The following is a 21,304-nucleotide window of genomic DNA, read 5'->3' on the forward strand; positions in this document are numbered from 1 at the left end:
GATTGTATCTAATTTCACGCTGTGGTAGCGATGGCAGTTCAGCTCCAGTGGCGTCTTGACTCTTCCGCCAATTCAGCCTTGTCGGTGGCCCGCAGTATCTTCCAAGCCGCATTGAACGATAATGTCCAGCAGTTGGCGATTCTTGCGTGTGAGCGCTTTGGCAATACGATCGCCATGTGCCCCGAGACATGTAAGAAGATCGATCTCCTGGATGTCCCGAACCGGGGAACCGATCCCCGTCCACTTCCTCGAAGAGCTCATCGGCTTTTCGCCGCAGGACGCGGCTTCCCAGCTGAGCAAGAGTCTGGCGGGTGTCAAGTTTCTCAGCCTCGCGGCTGCCATGGTGACATCTATGAGCCTCTTTGATGGTGCCAACGCGCTTCACGAGATGCTAGTGAGCTCCGCGTCCGACAGGACGCTTCTCCCCACGACGAGGCAGCTGAAGGATTTGCTGGAGAAACTGGAGCCCAGATGCCAGCAGTGCGGATTTACGAATATGATTGCTGGTTGACAGATTTTTCTCCGTCAGAGCCCCGCGATGACAGAGCAGCAGCGTGAGTTTTGGAGAGGATGTTGTTCGTATCCAGACGCACAGACGTTGGAAAAGCTCGTGGATGCCTTTCGACAGTTGTTCCGGATTGGGGACCCAGGGAGCATCAGAGTGACCGTCAACTCGGCATCTTGGACTCCCTGTGTGGTGGCGTTCACGAGATGGTGCCTCGGTAAGCCTCCTGCGATCTTTCTGGACAATGGCACACCAGTCCTTGATCAGCCTGATTCTCGAGTTGTCGTTGTTGCAAGTCCGGACAGCAACCAGGGCCTTCGTCTCGAGATCGCGATTGAACACTCCATTGGCCGACCAACTGAGCTGATTGTCGCGGATGAACTGAGTATTCAACGAGTAGAGAGCTGGAAGACCGTGGGGATGATGGATGTCGAAAGCTATGGCCAATGGCTGCTTCTGGAATTCGATCTGGACATGGGACCTGCCCATCAAGCTTTGACACAAGCCCTTCCCTATGTGATCCGGCTTGTTGTGGAAAATCTGCGATTTCGGGCTAGAAGTGACACGCCTTTCCCACCCATATTGGATAAGGATATCGAGAAGTTTCTCTTGAGTCCCTTCCGAAAGGATAAGGTGATATCGATTGTACTCTCACGCATGCTCGGGCTCTCTGAGCCCACTGTACTGTGTTCCCTGGAGTCCGGTCGATCATTCACAGATCTCGCTGCTGTGAGTTCATACCTCTCGATGCTTGAAGATCGTTGTTCGTGCCATTTGTGCTCTCGGTCATCACCGGGATTAGAGGACTCTTCGAGTCACCAAATAACTGAAGAAGAATACGAGATCTGGACCGACAGCATGTGTGAGAAGAGCGACTTCTACCACGGCCTCACACAAATCGTGGCCGATGTTCTGGGGATTTCCTTGTTCGAGCATTGGGAGTCTCTGAAGGTCAATCCCGGGCACAAAGATTTCCAAAAGAACGCGATCCTCTCCATGATCCGTCGAGTGGAATGCGTCTTGCCCCGTCTCGTCGCTCATTGGATGGGCGCTCTCTCTTGTTGGGCACCCATACGTCGACGACAGGCACGAGGTCCATTCCTGGATGATGTCTGGCCATAAGGGCCAAGTCGTCTATCCAACCCTCTACGAGACCTCTCACATCGAGAAAAAGAGGTTATTTGGCTCTGTCGTGGGGCCCGGGGCTTCTTTCTTTTGAAGGTGTCACCTATTCTCTAGTGAGAGCAGGCCCTTCGCTTAATATGGATCAAGACCCCATCCCCGTTCGCCTTGATGACACGGTCTTGAAACCATGCAACCTTTTTCCTGACTGGAAGATGGTGTGGTTTGTCAAGCGTCTGGACGGCTTTCTTGAGCTTTCGATGGGGGTTGAAATCGGGGCAGGTTCGTTCAGGCTTTACTCATTCCCCAAGCGGAGTCCTGATCAATCTGGCTGGTGCACTGATGTTGGACGCTTGTCGTCATAGTCGTCAAGCCAGCATACATCTAGATCATCTTCCGAGCCCTCCTCCTCCTCTGTCTGCTTGACGTCACCGCTGGAACCAGTCCCAGAGCAGCAAGGTGGTTCGTCGTCCTGGAAGACTGGAACTGTTGCCATCGAGGGGAATGCCGGATTGCGCCTTCTGATCCTGGGCGGTTACGACATGTGGGCGGTGATCCGGAGAGAGGCCTGTTTGCGTTGCTGCCTCGACGTCTGCCGGAGATCGACTCGGAAGATTATTCTTCTGTGATCTTGAACTTGCATGTTTGACCTGATGTTGATAGTTTTCTGGAACAAACAATATTGGCAGATTGGATCGAGTTAATGTGTATACACACATACACTATTGAGCTGAATCCACATTGATCTTGTTATTGATCTAATAGTAATCTGACCTGCCGGTAAGCTGTTATGAGACTTATCCAAAGAAAAACAATCAATTTCGCGACATACACTGAGGTTTGTATGTTGCAGAGAATGTGACTTGATTAGGTAAAAGCGCGTGGGGCGGCCCGACCCCGTGGACAGAACTCCGTGCGGTTCTCCGTACTTGGGGATAGACTCATCCAACTTGAAACGTCACTCCTCTTCCCCTCGGACCCCTCCACAGCCTCAGAACGACGCTCCTCTTCTCCGCGACACAGCTGTACACGGACCCTGGATGGTCTACCACCACGTTCATATGAGCCCACGCCATTGACCCCTGTTTCCAACTTTGCTTCGGACTTGATCTTACCCCTCTTCGACCAAGGCGCCACCACCACTCAGAACAGACAGGCGCCTTGGTAAGTTCACGTCAAAATGTCGTCCTACTTTTCTTCTCTTACCTCTTCTGCCACCATATCGAGCATTGGCACGCGTCTCAACAGCCTCCGCCGCGCCATCACCTCCGGCGAGGAAGCCGACGACCCCGACAACGAGGATTGCTCCCATATCTCCAATGTCTTGCGGGCGTATTATATGGAAAAGGGACGGACGTTACCTCCTTGGCTGCCTCCAGACCCTAAGGCTCCGGCTTCCGCACCTCGCATGGTCGCGACTCAGGCTTCGTTGCAGCAAGGCGGTTATGGACAAGCGCCAGCCACTCCAGGCCCCCGAGGCGGCGGTCTAGGCGATCTGTGGGGAGACTCGGGTTCTTCGCAGCCGCCTCCCTCACAGACTGGCAGTCTGCGCAGTCGACCCTCCGCTGCAGCTCGTCCCACGACCCCGGGAAGCCTGCGCCCGGGCCCAGCGCAGTCGCAGGGTGCCTCGTCTCCTCAGCCAGCTGCCCGGCCGCTTCCCAGCCAGCGTGCCGGGTCATACCAGACTACATCCTCAGCACAACAGGGCCGTTTGGCACCGGAGAGGACTGCCTCGACAGGCTCTGCGCAGGAGAGGCTGCGGGCACGTCTCAACGGCGCATCCAGCGCGACCAGTTCCAGTTCTCCTACCAGGGGCCATTCACCTAGTCGACCGTGGGACCAGCCTTCTTCTGGGTCTGACGGCGGATATGGGACCAGTGCGTATGGCGGAGGAGGACCAGGCAGGAAACCAGTGGGTTTACCGTCTGGACCTAAGCCACAGGGGCCACGATGATTAGGACGGATGCTGGTTTCTTATTATCACCACTTACTTTTTCTTCTATCTTTCTCTCATCTGGGCAGCGGCTTGTTGGGGATATTGCATTGCGTTATTTGATTGGAACGTTAATTCCCCGTTCCTGTTTTATAGACAGGTTGCTTGATCTTGATACCGTTTGATACCTCTGACCAAAGGCGTTGATGGACGGAAAGTACGTTCTTTATTCCCCTTGATCCATACCTAATCAATGTCTGTTCGTCTAGTATGTAATGTATATACATACATACATACATACATACATACATACATACATACATACATACATACATCATAATACCATACCATATTATACCATACTGTCTCTGGGATCTGTGTCTCGCTTTGAATCAATCAAACCTCCGCCAGTACAGTACATACCTGCCATTATCGGATTAACACTGAGGTATTCGAGAAGAAAAAAAAGAAAGAAAGAAAGGAAACTATATTGTATTGTATTATGTCACAGGGACGAAGAGACCTCTGACATCAAATCACCACTTACCTTTCTAGGTATATAGTGGTTCAATGGATACCTATGAGTATGAGCATGGTACAGGATAGGATGGCTAGAGCAGGCAGGTCGATTAATTAATTGTGTATTTATTAGTTCGTGTGGAATAATATCCCGGACAAACAAAAAAAATTTCACTCTTTGCTCTGTATACTATAGTCTTAGGTAGACGCTAGTTACTTATTTTTAAAATGGAGTGAAGTAAATGACATTGCGTCAGAAATATTATTATTATTATTGAAATGGTTCTTTCTTTTTTTTTCTCTCTCATATCATCCAATTACCTACTAGACTAGATAGATCTAGACAGAAAGATAGATTCAAAGAGATAGGATAGGTAGACATCATCGCATCACATCACATCACATCAGTATCATACATCAATCAATCAATGTACATCGTGAAAACAGACATGAACCGACATGTCCTTTGTTTCTTTGCTTTCCATTCTAGCAATTCCAGACAGTATCCTCGGAGAAATATGACGACGACGACGACGACAAACAGCTACGCAGGAGCAAAAACCTTGCGAAGACGGAAATGCGCCAGGTCCCGAATCACCTGCGCCGTGTTCTTGACGTTCTCGCGGACAATGACCGAGGTGGGCTTGGAGAAGAGCTCGTCAATCTCCTCGAGGGACTTGTTCTTGGTCTCGGGCATGAAGAGGATCTGGTAGAACCAGCCGAGGACGGCGATGCCGCCGTAGAAGCCCAGCGTCAGGCCGATGCGCGTCATCGAGTCCATCATCCGTGTGAAGTTGTACGTGACGATGAACGAGCACAGGAACAGGTTGGCGTCCGACGTCGTCATGCCGTAGCTGCGCAGGTATGTCGGGTACACCTCCGACGGGATCACCCAGGTCAGACACGCGTACGACCCGAAGAAGCCCATGTACAGGATCAGCCCTGTCAGGTAGAGACCTTCGGCCAGCTTCTGGTGCGTGTCCAGCGGAACCTGGTAGCCGGCGCCCACGAGCACCAGGCCGATAAAGAAGCCCGGCAGCATCGTGTTGGCCCAGTACCGCCGGCCAAACTTCTCCATGTACATCACGGCGGGGATCGTGCCCAGCATCAGGGCGCCGCCACCCACCAGGGACATGAACACGCTCTCCTTGTCGTCGAAGCCGATCTTGCTCATCAGCACGCTCATGTAGTACATCACCGCGTTCACGCCGGTGAACTGGCCCAGGAACACCATGATGTTGGCGTAGACGATGGCCCGCCGCGCGCGGGCGTTGGTGAAGAAGTCCATCCAGGCGTACTTGCGCGTGCTGTGCTGTTCCTCGTTCTCGGCGATGACCGACTGCTTCATCCCCAGGAACTCGGCCTTGGCCTCGTAGGTCGCGAACCCGCGGATCTTCTTCCACACCAGGTAGGCCTCGAGTTCGCGGTCCTTGTGCATCAGGTACCGCGGGCTCTCGGGCAGAAAGATCATGGCGACCAGGAGGATGGTCGAGAAGACGAGGGACGAGCCCAGGATGTAGCGCCAATTGCCGGCGACGTTGACGAAGATGGCCGCCACCACGTAGCCAAACACCTCGCCCAGGGCGATGTTGAACTGGTACAGCGACACCAGGTTGCCACGAATCTTACCGGGGACGCATTCCGCGACGTAGACGGGCACCGTGCCTCCTTCCAGTCCCACGCCCGAGCCCAGGATGAAGCGGCCGGCGAACATCATGCCGAAGTTGATGGCGCCGGCCTCCAAGGCGGCGCCGATGGTGTAGAGGATGCAGGAGACGATGATGGCCATGCGCCGGCCCAGGTACTCGTTGGCGGGGGAGAGGATCAACGCACCGGCGACGGCGCCCAGCGGCATGCCGGAATTGACCAGACTGGCCTGGTTGTCGGACAGATGCAGCGCTTTGGGCATGTAAAGGTTGGCGCCGCTGATCAGCGACTGGTCGAGACCAGACAGCAGACCACCCAGCGACGCGAAGCCGACCAGGACGTAGGTGAAGGCGGCCGGGTTGGCGAAGGCGATCTCGAACTTGGGACGCTTCAGACTCTGGGCCTGTTGCTCGAGGCGTTGGATTTCAGCGTCCATGGCGGCTTCCTGGGCGGCGTTGGCGTTGCCCTTGAGGTCCTCCACTTCAAAATCGGCGGTGCCCTTTTCTGCAGGCTGGGCAGCCTCCAGGTGCTGCGAAGTCTCCATGATGGACGATCGATGTTCTCAGTACCGTACTGTCCCTCTGTCTGTGTGTACAGATGGAGTGCGCAGTGGAGAGAACCTCTGTCCAGTCTCTCACGTGAAGTCACTAGCAGGAGGCAGCAGCTGGGAGGAATGTCAGAAGGGATGGGGTCTGGGGGTGCCTTTTAACCGTCCTCAGTCCTGTCCGTCGTAATAATAGACGCCAGAAAAACACACCAGGACTAGGCCATACGTGGGGTCCTCCACCATTCCTGGTGCGACTTTAGGGCAGAGAGGAATGGTTCCGGGGCAGAGGCCAAGGATGCCAGGCCATGCCCGTTCCCCGTAATGATCTTCATGCAAAGGGCCGGGGCCCCGACGGCGCAACATTCTTGTGCTTCCTAATTAATTAATCAATTAATTAATTAATTAATCGCGCAGGACGGCATCGCCTGTACCAGCTAAGCCTACGAGTCGTATTTCACGTGCAACACGGGAATTCTGCAGGCATCGCGTCGTACGCCCCTCCGACCCCTCGCAACACCTTGGCAATACTAATTGCGAGCAAGCTTTTCAGCCGGGGCGGGATCAACCTTGACAGTGGCGTGCAGACTGTCCACTCAGCTGTGAGTGTATTTGGTCCATCGCCACGACTTTCTCGAAAAGTCGCGGCTTCCCGTGGGCCGGATCGCGTCCAGCCTCGATCTCGGGACGGCAGCGCCATCGCTGTTCGGAACGGCTGGTGATTTGGTGAAATAGGCGATCAGATCTGGAGTCAACTAACTGGTCGAGCTGCGAGAATGCTGCGCATGCTGCAGGCAGGCTGCGGAAGAGAATTAACCCACCCTGGGGGAAGAATATTCTTTCCTCGCATGAGGACTACTCCGTATTCTCTCCGCCTGGGGTGGCCGAAGAAGACGGAGCACGGAACTCCGGAGATGAACGGCCGGGCCAGAATACAGAATACTCCGTAGTGTACTCCGTACTCCGTACAATCCCCACAAAAATACTCCGTATCCCCGTGTCTGTGTCTCCATGCCCTCCCACAGGGCCACAGCAACGTGATCACGTAATAAGAATCACATTAACTATCACACCCCGAGGAATAATAACAGCATCGGCTATTCGCTCTTCATTTCAATAGCCGACACAGAAAACCTGGACACGGCACGCCGGGCACGCATGCGCATGTCTACCAACCTTAATTAAACCCGTCAAAGTTCACCCGGCTGGCTGTCGTCTTTCTTTCTTGCCGACCTCACGGGCCGTGTGGACGTCCACACGGCAGCCGGGTTCAAAAATGCTTCTGACGGAAGTTCTCCGAGGGAGATGCCGAGGAACCCCGATGGAAGAAAGCCAGCTTGAGATTATTGGATGGAGCGTCCGAGGGACTATGTCCACAGATAGATGAACTTTCCTCTTGGGTGCCTGAGCGTTGCGTAACTTGTGTTGGGGGTTGGGTGGCGGTATTTTTTTTCAGGTATAGTACTGTACATACTCCTTGCTATTATTCGGATTGCGGTTGATTCTTTGATGTTCTGTCGTGTAAGGTTATATTGCTAACAGGAACTACTAATGGCTTCTTTTTTTTCAGACACTGTACATTCACATGGAAAATGCAGAGTCCATTGAGGATATAGAACCAAAATGATAGAGATATGGGTACGTGCTTAGGTAGATATCTGAGAACAGGAAAGGGGGAATACCCTTGCTAGAAGGGAAAACGTAAAACAAACACCTCGTCAGCGTCTGCAAACCAAAACAAATGAAATAAAAAAAATGATACAACATATCTATCCTCTGACTTTCCGATAGCTCGGCGGACGCCATGACCGCTTCACCATCTTTCCAATCCAGATTGGAATGATCGACACAGCGCACACCGCAACCACTCGCCATACCCACTCCAGCGTGATGACGTACTCCAGATCAAAGTAGTCCCCCAGAAACGGCACACTGGCCGCGTACACCAGTGCCGTCCCCACCAGGCAGAAGATCATGATCGGATGCCATGTGGTCACGGCGATCGCCACCATCAACAGCTCGTTCAGCACCAGCGCCGTAAATGACACGCTGATGAGCCTGGGGCCCGTGATGGCATCCACCAGAATCTGAGAAAGACCCTGAATGACAGCGCCTTGATACACCGAAACCAACACCCAGCCAAAGAAGGATCGATAGCTCAGGCTGCGACCGCTCTTCAGCTCCTTGTACAGCTCCGGGTACAGATTGGCCAGCTCTTCATCCACGTCTCGATCGAGCACTAGAGAGAAGACGGGCGCGTTCGTGTACACGGTTGCGTAGCCCACCAGCAGCCAATTGATGAAGAGCCCTTTGGGATCGAAATGGCTCGCGATGCTGTACATGGTCTGACACGCACTGATGATGAGTCCCCGGTGCATGATGAACTGCGCCAGCTTCGCCGATCGTTTGTACGAGTTGCGGCCATGCCACACCAGCAGTTTCGTGAGGTGATGAAACTGCGTGATGCTGAAGTCGGCTGCAAGGGACGCTTGCCGACCCTCCTTGCCAACAATCCCGATTCCCACATCTGCCGCCTGGATCATCGACACATCGTTACCTCCATCCCCGATGCAACATATGCGCTTTTTCGTATGTTGTCGGATCAACTCGGCGATTTCTGCTTTTTGCGTTGGAGAGCATCGACAGGCAATCACGGCCGGCAGAAGAACCGCCACGGAGATGAAGGCCGATCGGAATTGGCTAAGCATGAGAGACAGCGATTCTCCATCGATGAGGAGGCAGGCATCCGTCTTGTGCCGCAGAAAGTCAAGCGCGTCCTGTGCGGCGGATTTGTCTCTCACCTTTGCAACCGTGTGGATATACTGACCCCGGGCAACCAACTTCGCCGAGATGGCCACACAACGTGCCGTCTCGACCTTATCACCAGTGAGCATCCAGATCTTAACGCCAGCATTTCGAAGCAGCTCAAGGGACGGCTTGACATCCCTCTGAAGCCGGTCCTCAACACCGGTCACCCCCAACAGCTCCAGATCCCGCTCGAGGTATTCGCTAACGACCTTAGCCATCCCTACATCCCGGCCTTGTAGAGCGAGAGATGCCTGTTTGTAGCTGGCGGAGAATTGCTGATACTGCTGGGGGGAGAGCTTTCGCCTGCCAACGACCAGGGTCCGGAGTCCCTCTCGAGCCATGTTGGCCGTCTCCTCATCGAGCCAATCGTTGGCTGCGACGATCGAAGACATGACGGTGTCCGCTCCCTTTTGGTAGAACCAAATCTCGCTGTCGTCCTTAGATGCATCGGGTGCCGCATCGCCTTGCTCAAATTGGACAATGATCCCCATCCGCTTGCTGTCAGACGTGAATGGGAAGACCTCGAGAATGCGGACGCGCACGACCACTTGATTGGTGTGCGTGGACTCAAGGACGATCTTCTTGCGGTCGCGATACGCCAACCGAAGCCCGACTTCTTCGGTATACTTAACGATGGCGATCTCGTCAGGTGATGACGCTTGGTAATTGGTTACCTTGCGGCCGTCCTCTTCATCCGTCGTTGGCGTGACATTGTGGCACAATGCGAGCGCTAAAACGAGATCTCTAACACGGGAACCAATCTCTCGTCTAGTCCGTGTAGCAGCGCCTAGTCCAGCTTGGGCGCCGAAGACTGAAGACGGAGTGATCAAAGACGGATGTGAGTTGTCGGGTAAGGAAGGAACCGAAAATCCTTGTCGAACGTAGGATGCAACTTCTTCCATGGCTTCATTGGCGTACGAGACAGTGCCGACATGAATCTTTTTCAGTTCCATTTCTGCCCGCAATTAGAACCCATCCATAAACCCTTTCTCGCATTGCCACTTACCATTTTGAGTTAACGTCCCCGTTTTGTCTGAAAGAAGATACTCGATTCGACCGAGATCTTCTGGGATTGTACTCGTCCTAACGACGGTCCCCGGGATACCTCGATCTCTTTCGATGAAACGAGCATAGACAGTTTTGGCCATGTCCAGATTGACACGTAAACTCATGGGGATGATTGTCGAAAAAAGAATCAAATAGATCATGATGGCAATGTACCATTCCTTGTCATTCGTCGGTTGGAACCCTTCCAGAGCCACCAAGGTAACAGACAAGGCAAGCGTTAGAACACACAGGATCTTGGTTAGATTGTTGATCTCATACTCCAGCAAACCAACTTTGGACCGTGACGGTGATGTAGACAGAGCAGATCGAGTCTGTGGGCCAGTGTAGATGATCACTGCAAGCGTTGTTGTATTCGATGCAAGCACAGTATTAGCCCAAGCCGTATTGTCGATGCTCAGAGGTGCAGACATGACCTGCGGCTCGGACCCCTGACCTTGATTCGCACTGGTGTCATGCGGCGATACTGGACTGTGGGGCTTGCTGACAGGAGGATCGTACGAACTGAAGGGCGGTGGTGCCAATTCGATCGTGCCAACAAACTCATTGACTCGCTTGTCAGGAGGACCCGCTTGAATCTTTAATCTTGTAAAGTCTCTGACTGGGAGAGTCTGGGACAGAGTAGAGGGTAGGCGGAGTTTCCAATCAGTCTCACCATCAAGTTGATCGGTTCGAATGAACGTATCACTGGTGCTACCCAGTTCCGAATCATCTTCTGCAGATCCATTCATCCCTGACGGTGTACTTTGATGGACTGATGGCGTTTCCGCGATTGGCTCCAAAAGGTCAGTCACAGGCTCTTGAGTCTGTCCATCGTTCGCAGACGATTGGCGCTTGGAGGCAGCGGATTCGGTCGATGTGCTTTTTAATATGACCACATCGGCTGGCAGACGTTGATTTTTACGAATTTTCAAGACATCGCCAACTTTTAGGTCTCTAGATTTCTTGGTAATCTCAAACACATCCGTGTCCAAATCACTCCTTGAGGCGGCTCGTGAATGTCCGTGCGCATTTCCTAGCGCAGGTTGTCCAAATGACAAGACAGTGAACTCTTCAGAATTGGCCTCTGCATCCCTTCTCCTTCGCCCAATATCATCGTATGCTTCTTTGCCCAACGAGATGGAGACCACGAAGACCAGGGGTGCGATATATGACGACATGTATCCGATTCGAAGGACCGGTATAATCTGTGAAAGAGCCACCAAGAGGAAGTACAGATTGAAGAAAACGAAAATTCATTGTACAGAGTGCGAGGAAGAAAACTCCAAGGCGTATACTTGGCGTTAGACACAATATTCGCAGGGAATTTCGATCGTTGCGGCTGTCCCACCAGGACTTCTCGTGCTGGCTTGTTCTCTGAGCCATCGTCGACTGGTCCTGTGTTGCGATTGGAGTCTTGGAATGGATTTGTCGGTCTGAAACTGGGGAGCCGTAACTTGGATGAACGGTGATCGTCATCCCTTGGAGTGAGAGGTCGGCTCCGCCTGCGACTGCTCAGGAGAGGTGCGTCGTCTTCGTTGTGATTTGAACTTCCTTGAGAATATCGTCCTCCATCATTAGGTTCCTCAAGGAGGCCGCTGAGATCATCCTCTGACTCCCTGCGTCGTCCTGATGTCTCTCGCCCCCATAACCGATTCCTTCCTCCGGTGCGCAGGTTCCTCAGCGCAATATGAGCTCCATAGCCCCTCGAGTTTCTGCTATCATCACGCGAATTGCGGGAGTTTCCACGAATGTCCGCCGCCTCCGGATCAAGCTCCTCCAAGTCGAGGTCCTCGTCCGACTCTGCGCCGCTGGGCAAGTTGGAATGGTCGACACTGTGTAGATATTCGGCTGAAAGAGACATCGTCGAAGTAATGCAGTGCTCGTTCAGGAGAAATCTGAAATTCAGCTAAGGAGCGAACCCCTCCGGCTCCTGCGGAGTGGGCAGTATGTCATGTCACGTCCGGCGGTGTCGTAGCTGTTTGTCAAGGATCATCGTCGCGTACAGCGTGTCTTGAGGATGTAGGGCAGTTGTGAACGCCACGTATCGAATCTCCCAGAAATTGGGGCACTAAACGAAAAAGAAAATTAATTCTATTTTTGAATCCCAAAGCAGACTGTGGTATTTCAGCGATCTGAAACTGTTGATGTTGCCTACAATTTGGGAGTCTCGGCGGATCACATGATCCGAGGGAGCCGCCACGTTTCCACCCTGCGGCGAATAACGGCGCATACTACGACAGGAACTTGGGGGCGCGGAATCTATGTGTGATTACTCCAACTTTGTTAGAAATTTTAAAATTTAATATTATGATTGGAGTCGCAATATAAAGCAGTGTATATCCAAATTTTATCTGCTAATTTTGATTTCTATGGTGGACTTGTCACCGATGATCTACAACGCGAGCTGCACGTCACTATTATTTTTGGAAAAACAAAATGCATATGGAGTAGTTATGCTGATTTTCTTGTGTAACACCAAAAGAAGCGTCAATGTCTCTGTGCGATCACTGGAAGAAGCCACATTTTACAAAAATCCCCCACCCCTATAAATCCATGTCTGTAGTAATGACACAGCTACCCTAACTCGATGATGCAACAGTGGAGGCCAGAGATCCATCTTTCACGTGACTATTGAACGCAGTAGACTTCCGGCCGGAACAACTGCATCCCGTCGGACCGTCAGCGTCGCGTACCAAACAGGAAGTGGACAAGCAGCAAGATAGCGTCAGTTCGGTCAGCGAAGCCTGTCGGACGAATTCGACCCCATCTTCCAGCTGTTCACCTGGGTTTTTCATCCCAACAATGATTAATCACGGCCGGAGAGCTCCTTGAGGCCATTGCTTCATTAACTTTTTTCATTCCTTTTTTGTCTTTTCCAGTTCTGTACTGTATATGTGAGTTGCCGTGTCCCTAGACTCGCCATCCTTACACAAGCCACTTGGCCCCTGAGCGCCCGCGGTTGTAGACATGCTGACAAGCGAGGCAGTATGCTCTGTTGTTTTATGTTTTTAGAGACATGACGGACACAATGTCGATTCCTAACGATAATGCCACTGGCGCATCGCTTCAGCACGACTCGCAGAACTCAGCCTTAACACCCGAAGAGAACCTTAGTACGCCGATTGTCGACTCGACACAGTTCCCAAAGGATGCGCAACAGCATTGCGCGCAGGAATCCGCCCTATCGGGGGGACCACAAAACTCTTCAGAACAGCTTCAGCCGCTTCCTGATGAGACATTAGGCAGTCAGACTGAAATCGCCTCCCAAGAAAATGGAACAGCATTTGCCAGTGATCGACAGACTCACGAATCTGAAGAGGAGGACAAGCACGCTGATGCGGATTCGAAAGAGTTAGAAGGGACTCAGGAGTCACCACATGTGCAATCGCTCTCTCAGGGTCAGGACGTTGCTCACGCAGATCCCAGTTCCCAAGAATCTCCGCGTGATAGTGACCCCCAGCCCTCATTGGAAGCTTCATCTTCGCAGGACCCTTTCAAACGGGAAGACATCATTGGGAGGACAAATTCCTTTCCTCCAGTGCAAAACACAGAAACTACTCCTGAGCAAGGCGCGGAGGTTCCACAGAGAGACGACATTGGCGATGGCGCTCCGGAAGCTTCCAAACATGAGGATGCTGCACCGCACGGGGTTACTAATGGAGAGGTTGATCAGTCAAATGGTGTCTTCTGGGAAGATTCTATGCATGAGGATGGGGAGGATGACTTTTTCGGTCAGTTGAAAACTCAGACGAAACCGATTTACGTGCCGCCGGAAGCCGATTCTCGATTCGAGGAAGGCGTCCCTCTCGTAGAGGATGTTTCTGGAACGCAAGAAGAGCCTACAGTTCAAGCAGAGTCTTCTATCAAGAAAGTCTTTGATGGCGATGCCGACGAAGGAGATGACTTTTTCAGTTCGGCCGCTCAGAAAGCATCGGCGGACACTCAGCATCCGGCAATCACACGGAAGAGTACTTCGCAAGTCCTTGGATCTCTCAACTATGATACACTCAACTCTCCCATAAATGAGCCTCCTGTTGAGTCCTTGCAATCATCACATGATGCGGGAGCTGAAGCACCGGGGGATGCCTCTAACACGGCAAAGACCTCCGAAGATGAGGACCTTGCTGCCAGATGGCAGGCGGAATTGGAAGGCGATGATGACCTTCTGTTAGATGAGGAACCCGGAAACCAGGCCCCGGTGACTCAAGAAGCAGAAACTGGAAATGCTCCTGAGCTTCTGAATGGGGTTTCTCACCCGGAGTCTGGGTCGCAGTTTGGGGCACAGCAAACCCCTACCCCAGCCTCTGTCCAATCGAATCCATATGCACCTCACCAGCCTTCGTCATCGGAATTGGTGCAGGGGTTACCTGTTGCGCCTTATTCGCAAGCGCCGGGTGTGGCCGCCTCACCATACTCAATGATGCCGGCGCAGGAGCAGCAGGGCGCAACTACGGAGAAAGCAGAGAGTTTCGTGAACAAAAAGGATGGGTACAAGTCACCTTACGATCTGCCGGATTCTTTTGCACGACCGCGGAGGCCGGCCGCGCGCAAGGCCGTTCCTCCACCGGGTACCACCATGCCAACACCACCGCCTCCTCCCAGAAGCAGCAGTAATCCTGCTGTCCCTCCACCACCGGTTTCCAACGCCTCTCCCCAAGCAAGCGGTATTCCACCGGCGAAGGAACCCGTCCCTCCACCCAAAAACTTCTACGAGGAACTACCGCCTCCGCCAAAGCAGCGCCCTGCAAGTCGCGGAAGATATACTCCCCAGTCGACGACTGCTCCAAGTGTCGGTCCTCCGCCTGCATCTTCTTTGGGCTCGCAATCCTCTGCGCCTCCGCCTCCCACCGTGACCTCTGGTGTGGATAACTTCTATCAATGTCAACTTCAGCCTCCCGAGCGAGTCGGTCCGTACACGAACCTTTCTGTTCCAAATGCGCCGGCGGGTCCTGGCAGTGGCCCTCGCTACTCACCGAAACCTCCCGCTGTGTCAGCTGGGACAAAACCTCCCTCGTCTCCGCGATACTCACCAGCTCCCGCTCCCCAATCCTCAACCTCGCCTGTTCGTAACCGCTATGCCTCTCAGCCGGCAGTCGCCCACACTGCAAACTCTCTTCCCTTCCAGCCTCGTACATCGAGCCCTCTAGCACACCACGAAAAACATGCGTACGGACCACAAGAATCACATGAGCGGCCCTCGACCTCTTCAGATACTCTTTCACCCCCTCGTACATACCAGCCTCCACAAACACAGGAGCAGCTCCCACAAAGCGGACAGACCTCCGGTTATGCCGCTTCAGAAACTGGAAAGGAATCGGAGAAGACATCTGATGTGTTTACACATCAGCCTTCTGTCCAGCCAACGAATCCATATGCTCCCGTTTCCAATGCAACTGAGCCTTCCCGGCGCCGTTCAACCGAATCTCCATACGTGCCTGGTTCCGGTGTGACTGGGCCGCAAATACCAACCCCAGCCGGTGAAATTCAATTCGCACCTCCTCGAAGGTCGCAGACACAATCACCCGGCAGGCAAATGAATGGTCCAAGCCTGTCAATAAGCTCGGCGGAGCCTTTTCAGCGACCCGCATCGGTTCACAATTCTAGCTCACCGGCTAAGGCAGTCAACCCCTATGCATCGCCATACGCGGCTGTGTCGAATCGGGAAGTTTCGCAGCAGGCATTCATTCCACCGACGGACGGGCAGGAATTGGACCCTCTTGAGCGCTGGAAAGGAGCTCCTGTCTTTAAGTTTGGCTTCGGAGGTGTCATCACATCATGCTTCCCCCAGCACATCCCTCGATATTCCGCTGGTCAGATGACTCCAATGATCAAACCTGCCCCTGGAGAGGTCAAGATACAGCAGCTTAAAGACATTGTTCCCTCTAGTGACAAGATCGTGCGATACCCCGGACCCCTTAAAACAAAATCTAAGAAGAAGGATGTTATTGCTTGGCTCTCCAGCAAGATTGCGGCCCTCGAGAACGAGGGGGTTCCGGAACCCTTCAATCGGATCCGGATCCCTATAAACGACATGACGAGAAGATTCTCCTGTGGAAAATGATCAGAGTATTGGTGGAGAATGATGGGGTGTTGGAGGGAACAGCTGACATCCAGAAGTCATTGCGTAATATAATATCACCTGGTCTGCAGTCTTCAGAAACCGATGCAACTTATGGGGGCGGTCAGACAACATCGGGCTTGTACCAGCCAACTAATGGTTCCGTACGGTCTGATGCTATAGACGCTGGACTCCTGGGACTTCTGCGGAACGATCTTCTGGTTGGAGATCGAGAAAAAGCTGTCTGGAGAGCAGCTGATAACCGTCTTTGGGGGCATGCAATGATCATGTCGTCGCTCGACAAATCACTGTGGAAGCAAGTCGTCCAGGAATTCGTCAGGAGAGAGGTGCGTTCGGCGGGTGAGAACATCGAATCACTGGCAGCACTTTACGAGATTTTCTCGGGTAATCTCGAAGAGAGCATTGACGAACTCGTGCCTCCGTCTGCTAGAGTTGGGTTGCAAATGGTCAGCAGAACGGATGGACATGGTCCTACTAAAAACGCTCTTGATGGTCTGGATAGGTGGCGTGAAACCCTTGGGCTGATCTTGAATAATCGAAGTCCAGACGACCATCGGGCTCTCTTCGCTCTGGGTCAGCTACTCTCTTCTTATGGCCGAACAGAGGCTGCCCACATATGCTATGTCTTTGCGCGAGCGTTCTCACCGGCTCCCATTTTTGGTGGAGTTGATGATCCCCAGGCATCGATCGTACTTCTTGGAGTCGACCATCGCCGGTTTCCCTTTACATTCTGGCACGATGATGATGCCATCCTTTTGACAGAGGTGTACGAATTTGCTACTTCTGTGCTTGCTGGAAATTCCGCAGCTGTTCTGCCGCATCTGCAGTCCTTCAAACTGCAGCATGCATATCAGTTAGCGGAAAAGGGTTATAAGAGTGACGCGCAACAGTATTGCGATGCTATTGCAGGGATCCTCAAAGCTACCACAAGACCTTCTCCATATTATCACCAACGCTTGTTCTCTGAAGTCGAAGAACTTTCAACCCGTTTGAGAGAGGCACCTGGTGATGGAACTTCTTCGTGGATATCAAAACCCAGCATGGAGAAAGTTTCCGGTTCCATGTGGGCCAAATTCAGCAGTTTTGTCGCGGGTGACGATAATGATGAAGCTTCTACCGCTTCAGGAAAAGCAGGCGATGCCGATGTGGGGCCTTTCGCGAAGGTGACAGGAACTCCTACTATCAGTCGTTCTCCATCAACCTCCGATCTATATGGTTCCTGTCCAATGGCCCAGCCCGTTTCGAGTTCCTCTTCACGATACACCCCCGGGAACCAATTTGCTCTCAGCTCATCACCGGAGCAGTACCGGAGTCGGTCCTCGATGGATTCTCAGAAATCGCCTCCCATGAGTGTAAACTACACTCAAAGACGGGGATCTCAGGATCCCTCTACGCCTGTGGATGGTAGTCCATACGTTTCAGCGTCGTTCAATACTCATGGAACGCCCCCTTATGCTTATCATTCTACTCCTCAATCTTCTTATACTCCTCTTGCACCTGTGGAAGAGGACCTTCCATCCCAATCACAGCAACCTCAGCCGGCGCCGTCCCAAGATTCAGCCCTCACCAGCGGTTTACGGTCCGGTTCTGACTCTTTTGGTCAACCTCTTGACCATTCAGAAAACGCGGACACGGAAACATCACAGAACACTGGTTACGAGCCGCCTACCGCCTCGAGCGGCTACGAGCCTCCGTCATATCAACCTGACGCTGGAACAGCATCTGATGAGGAAGAGGAGTCGCAAGAAGAGGAGAAGAAGCCAAAGAAGAAGTCCTTCATGGATGATGACGATGATGATGATGACCTCGCTGCTCGTGCAGCAGCTCTCCAAAAGGCCGAAAAGGAACGACGTGATCGTGAAGTTGACGAAGCGGTTAGAAGAGCCGCAGAGGCCGATGGTAAGTACATCCGTGGAGTTCAATATTCTCGAAGGATCAAAGGCTGATATGTTCATTTACTCTCCTGTAGCTCAACGACCTGCACAACCTGCCAAAAGGAGCTGGTTTGGTAGCTGGTTCGGAGGCAGAAAAGATGACTCCTCCTCTAACAAGCCTATCAAGGCGAATCTCGGTGAAGAGAATTCATTCTACTATGATCCCAATCTGAAGAAATGGGTCAACAAGAAGGATCCTAACAGCGCTAATGCTGCCGCGCGTGCCACTCCTCCCCCACCCAAGGGTCCTGCGCCACCAAGCAGATCTGCAAGCGGTAGTAGCAGTGCACCACCTGCGGGGGGTCCCACAATGGCTTCACAGAGTCCTCCTTCTTCATCCAGCCGTCCGTCCACTGGAACTGGTGCGCCACCGTCACGTTCTGAAAGTCCAGCACTTTCTTCTCCAGGTGCTCCGCTTCCTGGGGCTCCTAACGGACCACCTCGTTCCGTGTCTACTGCGAGTGCTCCTGGTGCAACGCCGCCGAGTTCCAGCTCTGGTCAGGCACCACCTCCCCGACCATCTCTGAGCAACGCAAGCTCAATTGACGATCTACTCGGTGCGCCACAGGCGCGCAAAGGAAACACGACGAGAGGAAAGAAAAAAGGCAGGGGCTATGTTGATGTTATGGCCAGATGATGAATGACAATGTCGAAGGGCTACCATAGCAGTCAGTGGTCCTTTGAACGAAGCATATGTCGACATGTGGCGCCTATTCAACATCCACTATGTATACATTTAATTCCTACGGGCATATCCTCGTTGCTGAGGATTGTTTTTTTCCCCGAAAGTTCCTTGACTTATTTTGCTTTTGGGCTGGCATTTCTTGTAATTTTGAATCTGGTGTTTGATGGTTTTGAGTTTTCTTGTTGTTTTTTTTTCTTTTAATGAGAATTTTTCCTTTGAGATCTTCAAGAGCCTTGCTTTTTTCCAGCAAGGCGGCTTGATTGATTCTCATCATGCATGCTTGACATCGGGATGGCGTATGATGATTCAGTCCCAAGTTAGTTGGCGGGTTTTCACTGAAGGGGAAAATCCCTCAACCATACATATTATCTCTCTGAAGATTCTTCGTCACTTGTGCATTTTTTTTCTTCTCTTTCTCTTTCGAAATATGCCTTCTTAGCTGTTATTTTAATTTTTTTTCTGTTTTGGCGAATGCTCTTGCATTAGCTTAGAGCTACATATTAATTTTAATGCTCTTTGAACTGTGCACATTATTATTGCTCATCCTTGTTTATTGAGGCATCTAGCAGCGTTCGTAAATTAATAACTAAATTCGAGGTTTCGGCGCAAGATTCTCGTCTGTCATTCCATTGGCAGACTTGCAGAAGGGCATTCATTGGTCAAATGCAATGTTGCATGTTGTAGCGATATACAACGTCGCCCGTAGAGCCCGCTGCGAGTCGTTGAAATCGTGGGAATCATCAAAATTGCCCCTGTTGGGACTTTTTCAGGTCGAATAGGAGTTGATATAGTACTTGGTTGTTCAGGATGTATCAGCGGACTTGTAATTGTTTGTTGTTTTTTATAAAAAAACTGAATACTCACAGTCAAGCATGACTCTTCTCCCGAAAAACCCCCTCGGAGATAGACGTAAAGGATTAGGGCGGTCTCATGGATGAAACCTGAATAAAAGACCCGCATGGTTAATAGATAGTGAACTATAGAGGTAAAGAATCTCTTGGACTGGCACTTACAAGCTACTACCTTCGGACTCAGTCGCCCAACACTCAGTACGCGACCCCAGTCCTTCCCATCAATGCGGACCTTTGCCCATCCGGCTTCCTCGTCGCCGTTCGCTTGCGCCCCCAACGCTCTCATCCTTTCGCTGGGTAGCTGCTCGATTTCTGTCTGGGAGAGCTGACTCGGATCCAGGGGCGGATTGACGAGGCCCGTCCAGACACTGGAAATCCGAAGTGCATCGGTTGCAATGGCCAGCTTCAGCGAACCGTGCATATTTGCGCTCAGCTCGAGCCTGGGTCCCAGGGTGGATGAAGACAATGAGGCGCCGCCTCCGGATCTACCTCTACTCCCGCTGGCACCATTGTTGCTCATGGCTAGCTTCGTAAATCGGTCCGATATGGCCTTCAATTGGGCCAAACTGGGTAGGATGATATGCACGTCAGGATCACGGCACCTGGGCTCGTGCAATCCTTCGACGACTGACTGATGCAGCACTTTGACGGGGATTTCTTGTGTGATAACGGTTTCTCGCTCCCGAGGCCCTCCTCCTCGTCTTCCCCCTGGAGCTGCCGTCTGAGACGGTCGATCATCGTCAGCTCCTGGAGCGGCGCCAACCGCTTCAGACGATTCTATCCCCAGAGCATTGTTCCCTGCGGTCCATGACGATACAACGACGGTAAGAGCAAGGAGGGGAACCGCACCCTTCTTTGTCAGACGCAGCTGAGCAGAATTCGCATTAATGGCGGAACGCAGAGCGCGGGAGAGTGCCCCAATGGGGACTTCGAGGTTGATCACACCCGTAGCGGACTGAACAGTGTAAGTCTCATCGAAAATAGCATCCTGTTATTTCGTGCCGGGTTGGAACTCCCCTCTCTTCCGAAGAAATCGAGGGGCGGAAAGATGGCAGTCAGCAATCAATACTCATTCTCGACATCATTGTTACCACATGGTTAAAAGGCTTATCTAGGCCTCTTCCATTGAGAGCCAGCAGACAGATAGGAAGAGGTTGAGAGAAACATACAATCGGCAGCTGCGCCCACACCTGCGTGCCCTGATCCGGAATGATCGTAAAACGAACGACCTCGTCTTCCAATCTCATCCAACAGATCTTTCCCAGAGATGCGAGCGACGCCGTAAATTCTACATGAATTCTTATCAGCCCACAATGTTCACGGTGGACCACTATTTGTGAACAACAGTACACACATACTGGCGAAGGTTCCAATGTTGGACAGCTGACTCCTGAAGCGCATCTCGCTCAGCTTACCAGACCAGGATGGCCTCTGGCAAGCGAGTGTCTCAAATCAGGGCCAACTTCACATCCAGACTGGAGTTATTAGATGTTATTGAGTATTAGCAGCCAATGATTGATGATGCTGCTGGTTGTTTGGACGCGATCGACGCGTGTCGGATCTCGCGTTAAGTGGTTTTGCTGGGTAAGCTTGTCGGCGCAGATGAGGAAGGCATGGTCCGTGCTTATCA

At 52.3% G+C, this 21,304-nt stretch overlaps 5 protein-coding genes across 5 annotated transcripts; 2 read left to right on the top strand and 3 right to left on the bottom strand.

Annotated features, from left to right (window-relative positions):
• Nucleotides 1-538: 538 nt before the first annotated feature.
• On the top strand, nt 539-3,581 carry T310_0582 (uncharacterized protein; the record flags this gene model as incomplete). Its single annotated transcript, XM_013476562.1, has 5 exons — nt 539-1,598; nt 1,754-1,909; nt 2,413-2,465; nt 2,499-2,791; nt 2,876-3,581. 5 exons carry the CDS (start codon nt 539-541, stop codon nt 3,579-3,581), a joined length of 2,268 nt encoding a protein of 755 aa, XP_013332016.1.
• A 1,042-nt stretch (nt 3,582-4,623) lies between these two features.
• Nucleotides 4,624-6,270, bottom strand: T310_0583 (MFS sugar transporter; the record flags this gene model as incomplete). Its single annotated transcript, XM_013476563.1, has 1 exon — nt 4,624-6,270. The coding sequence occupies one exon, from the start codon at nt 6,268-6,270 to the stop codon at nt 4,624-4,626; it is 1,647 nt and encodes a 548-aa protein (XP_013332017.1).
• A 1,581-nt stretch (nt 6,271-7,851) lies between these two features.
• Nucleotides 7,852-11,986, bottom strand: T310_0584 (Phospholipid-translocating ATPase; the record flags this gene model as incomplete). Its single annotated transcript, XM_013476564.1, has 4 exons — nt 7,852-7,995; nt 8,148-10,033; nt 10,085-11,330; nt 11,474-11,986. The coding sequence occupies 4 exons, from the start codon at nt 11,984-11,986 to the stop codon at nt 7,852-7,854; spliced, it is 3,789 nt and encodes a 1,262-aa protein (XP_013332018.1).
• Nucleotides 11,987-13,153: 1,167 nt separating this feature from the next.
• On the top strand, nt 13,154-18,775 carry T310_0585 (COPII vesicle coat protein Sec16; the record flags this gene model as incomplete). Its single annotated transcript, XM_013476565.1, has 3 exons — nt 13,154-16,021; nt 16,087-18,103; nt 18,174-18,775. The coding sequence occupies 3 exons, from the start codon at nt 13,154-13,156 to the stop codon at nt 18,773-18,775; spliced, it is 5,487 nt and encodes a 1,828-aa protein (XP_013332019.1).
• Nucleotides 18,776-19,444: 669 nt separating this feature from the next.
• T310_0586 (Cell cycle checkpoint protein (Hus1)) lies at nt 19,445-21,075 on the bottom strand (the record flags this gene model as incomplete). The annotated part of the gene is made up of 4 exons (XM_013476566.1): nt 19,445-19,800; nt 19,837-20,629; nt 20,844-20,962; nt 21,033-21,075. 4 exons carry the CDS (start codon nt 21,073-21,075, stop codon nt 19,445-19,447), a joined length of 1,311 nt encoding a protein of 436 aa, XP_013332020.1.
• Nucleotides 21,076-21,304: the final 229 nt, after the last annotated feature.

This window comes from Rasamsonia emersonii, assembly GCF_000968595.1.
Source record: "Rasamsonia emersonii CBS 393.64 chromosome Unknown ctg1118621759684, whole genome shotgun sequence".
Taxonomy (NCBI): Eukaryota; Fungi; Ascomycota; class Eurotiomycetes; order Eurotiales; family Trichocomaceae; genus Rasamsonia; species Rasamsonia emersonii.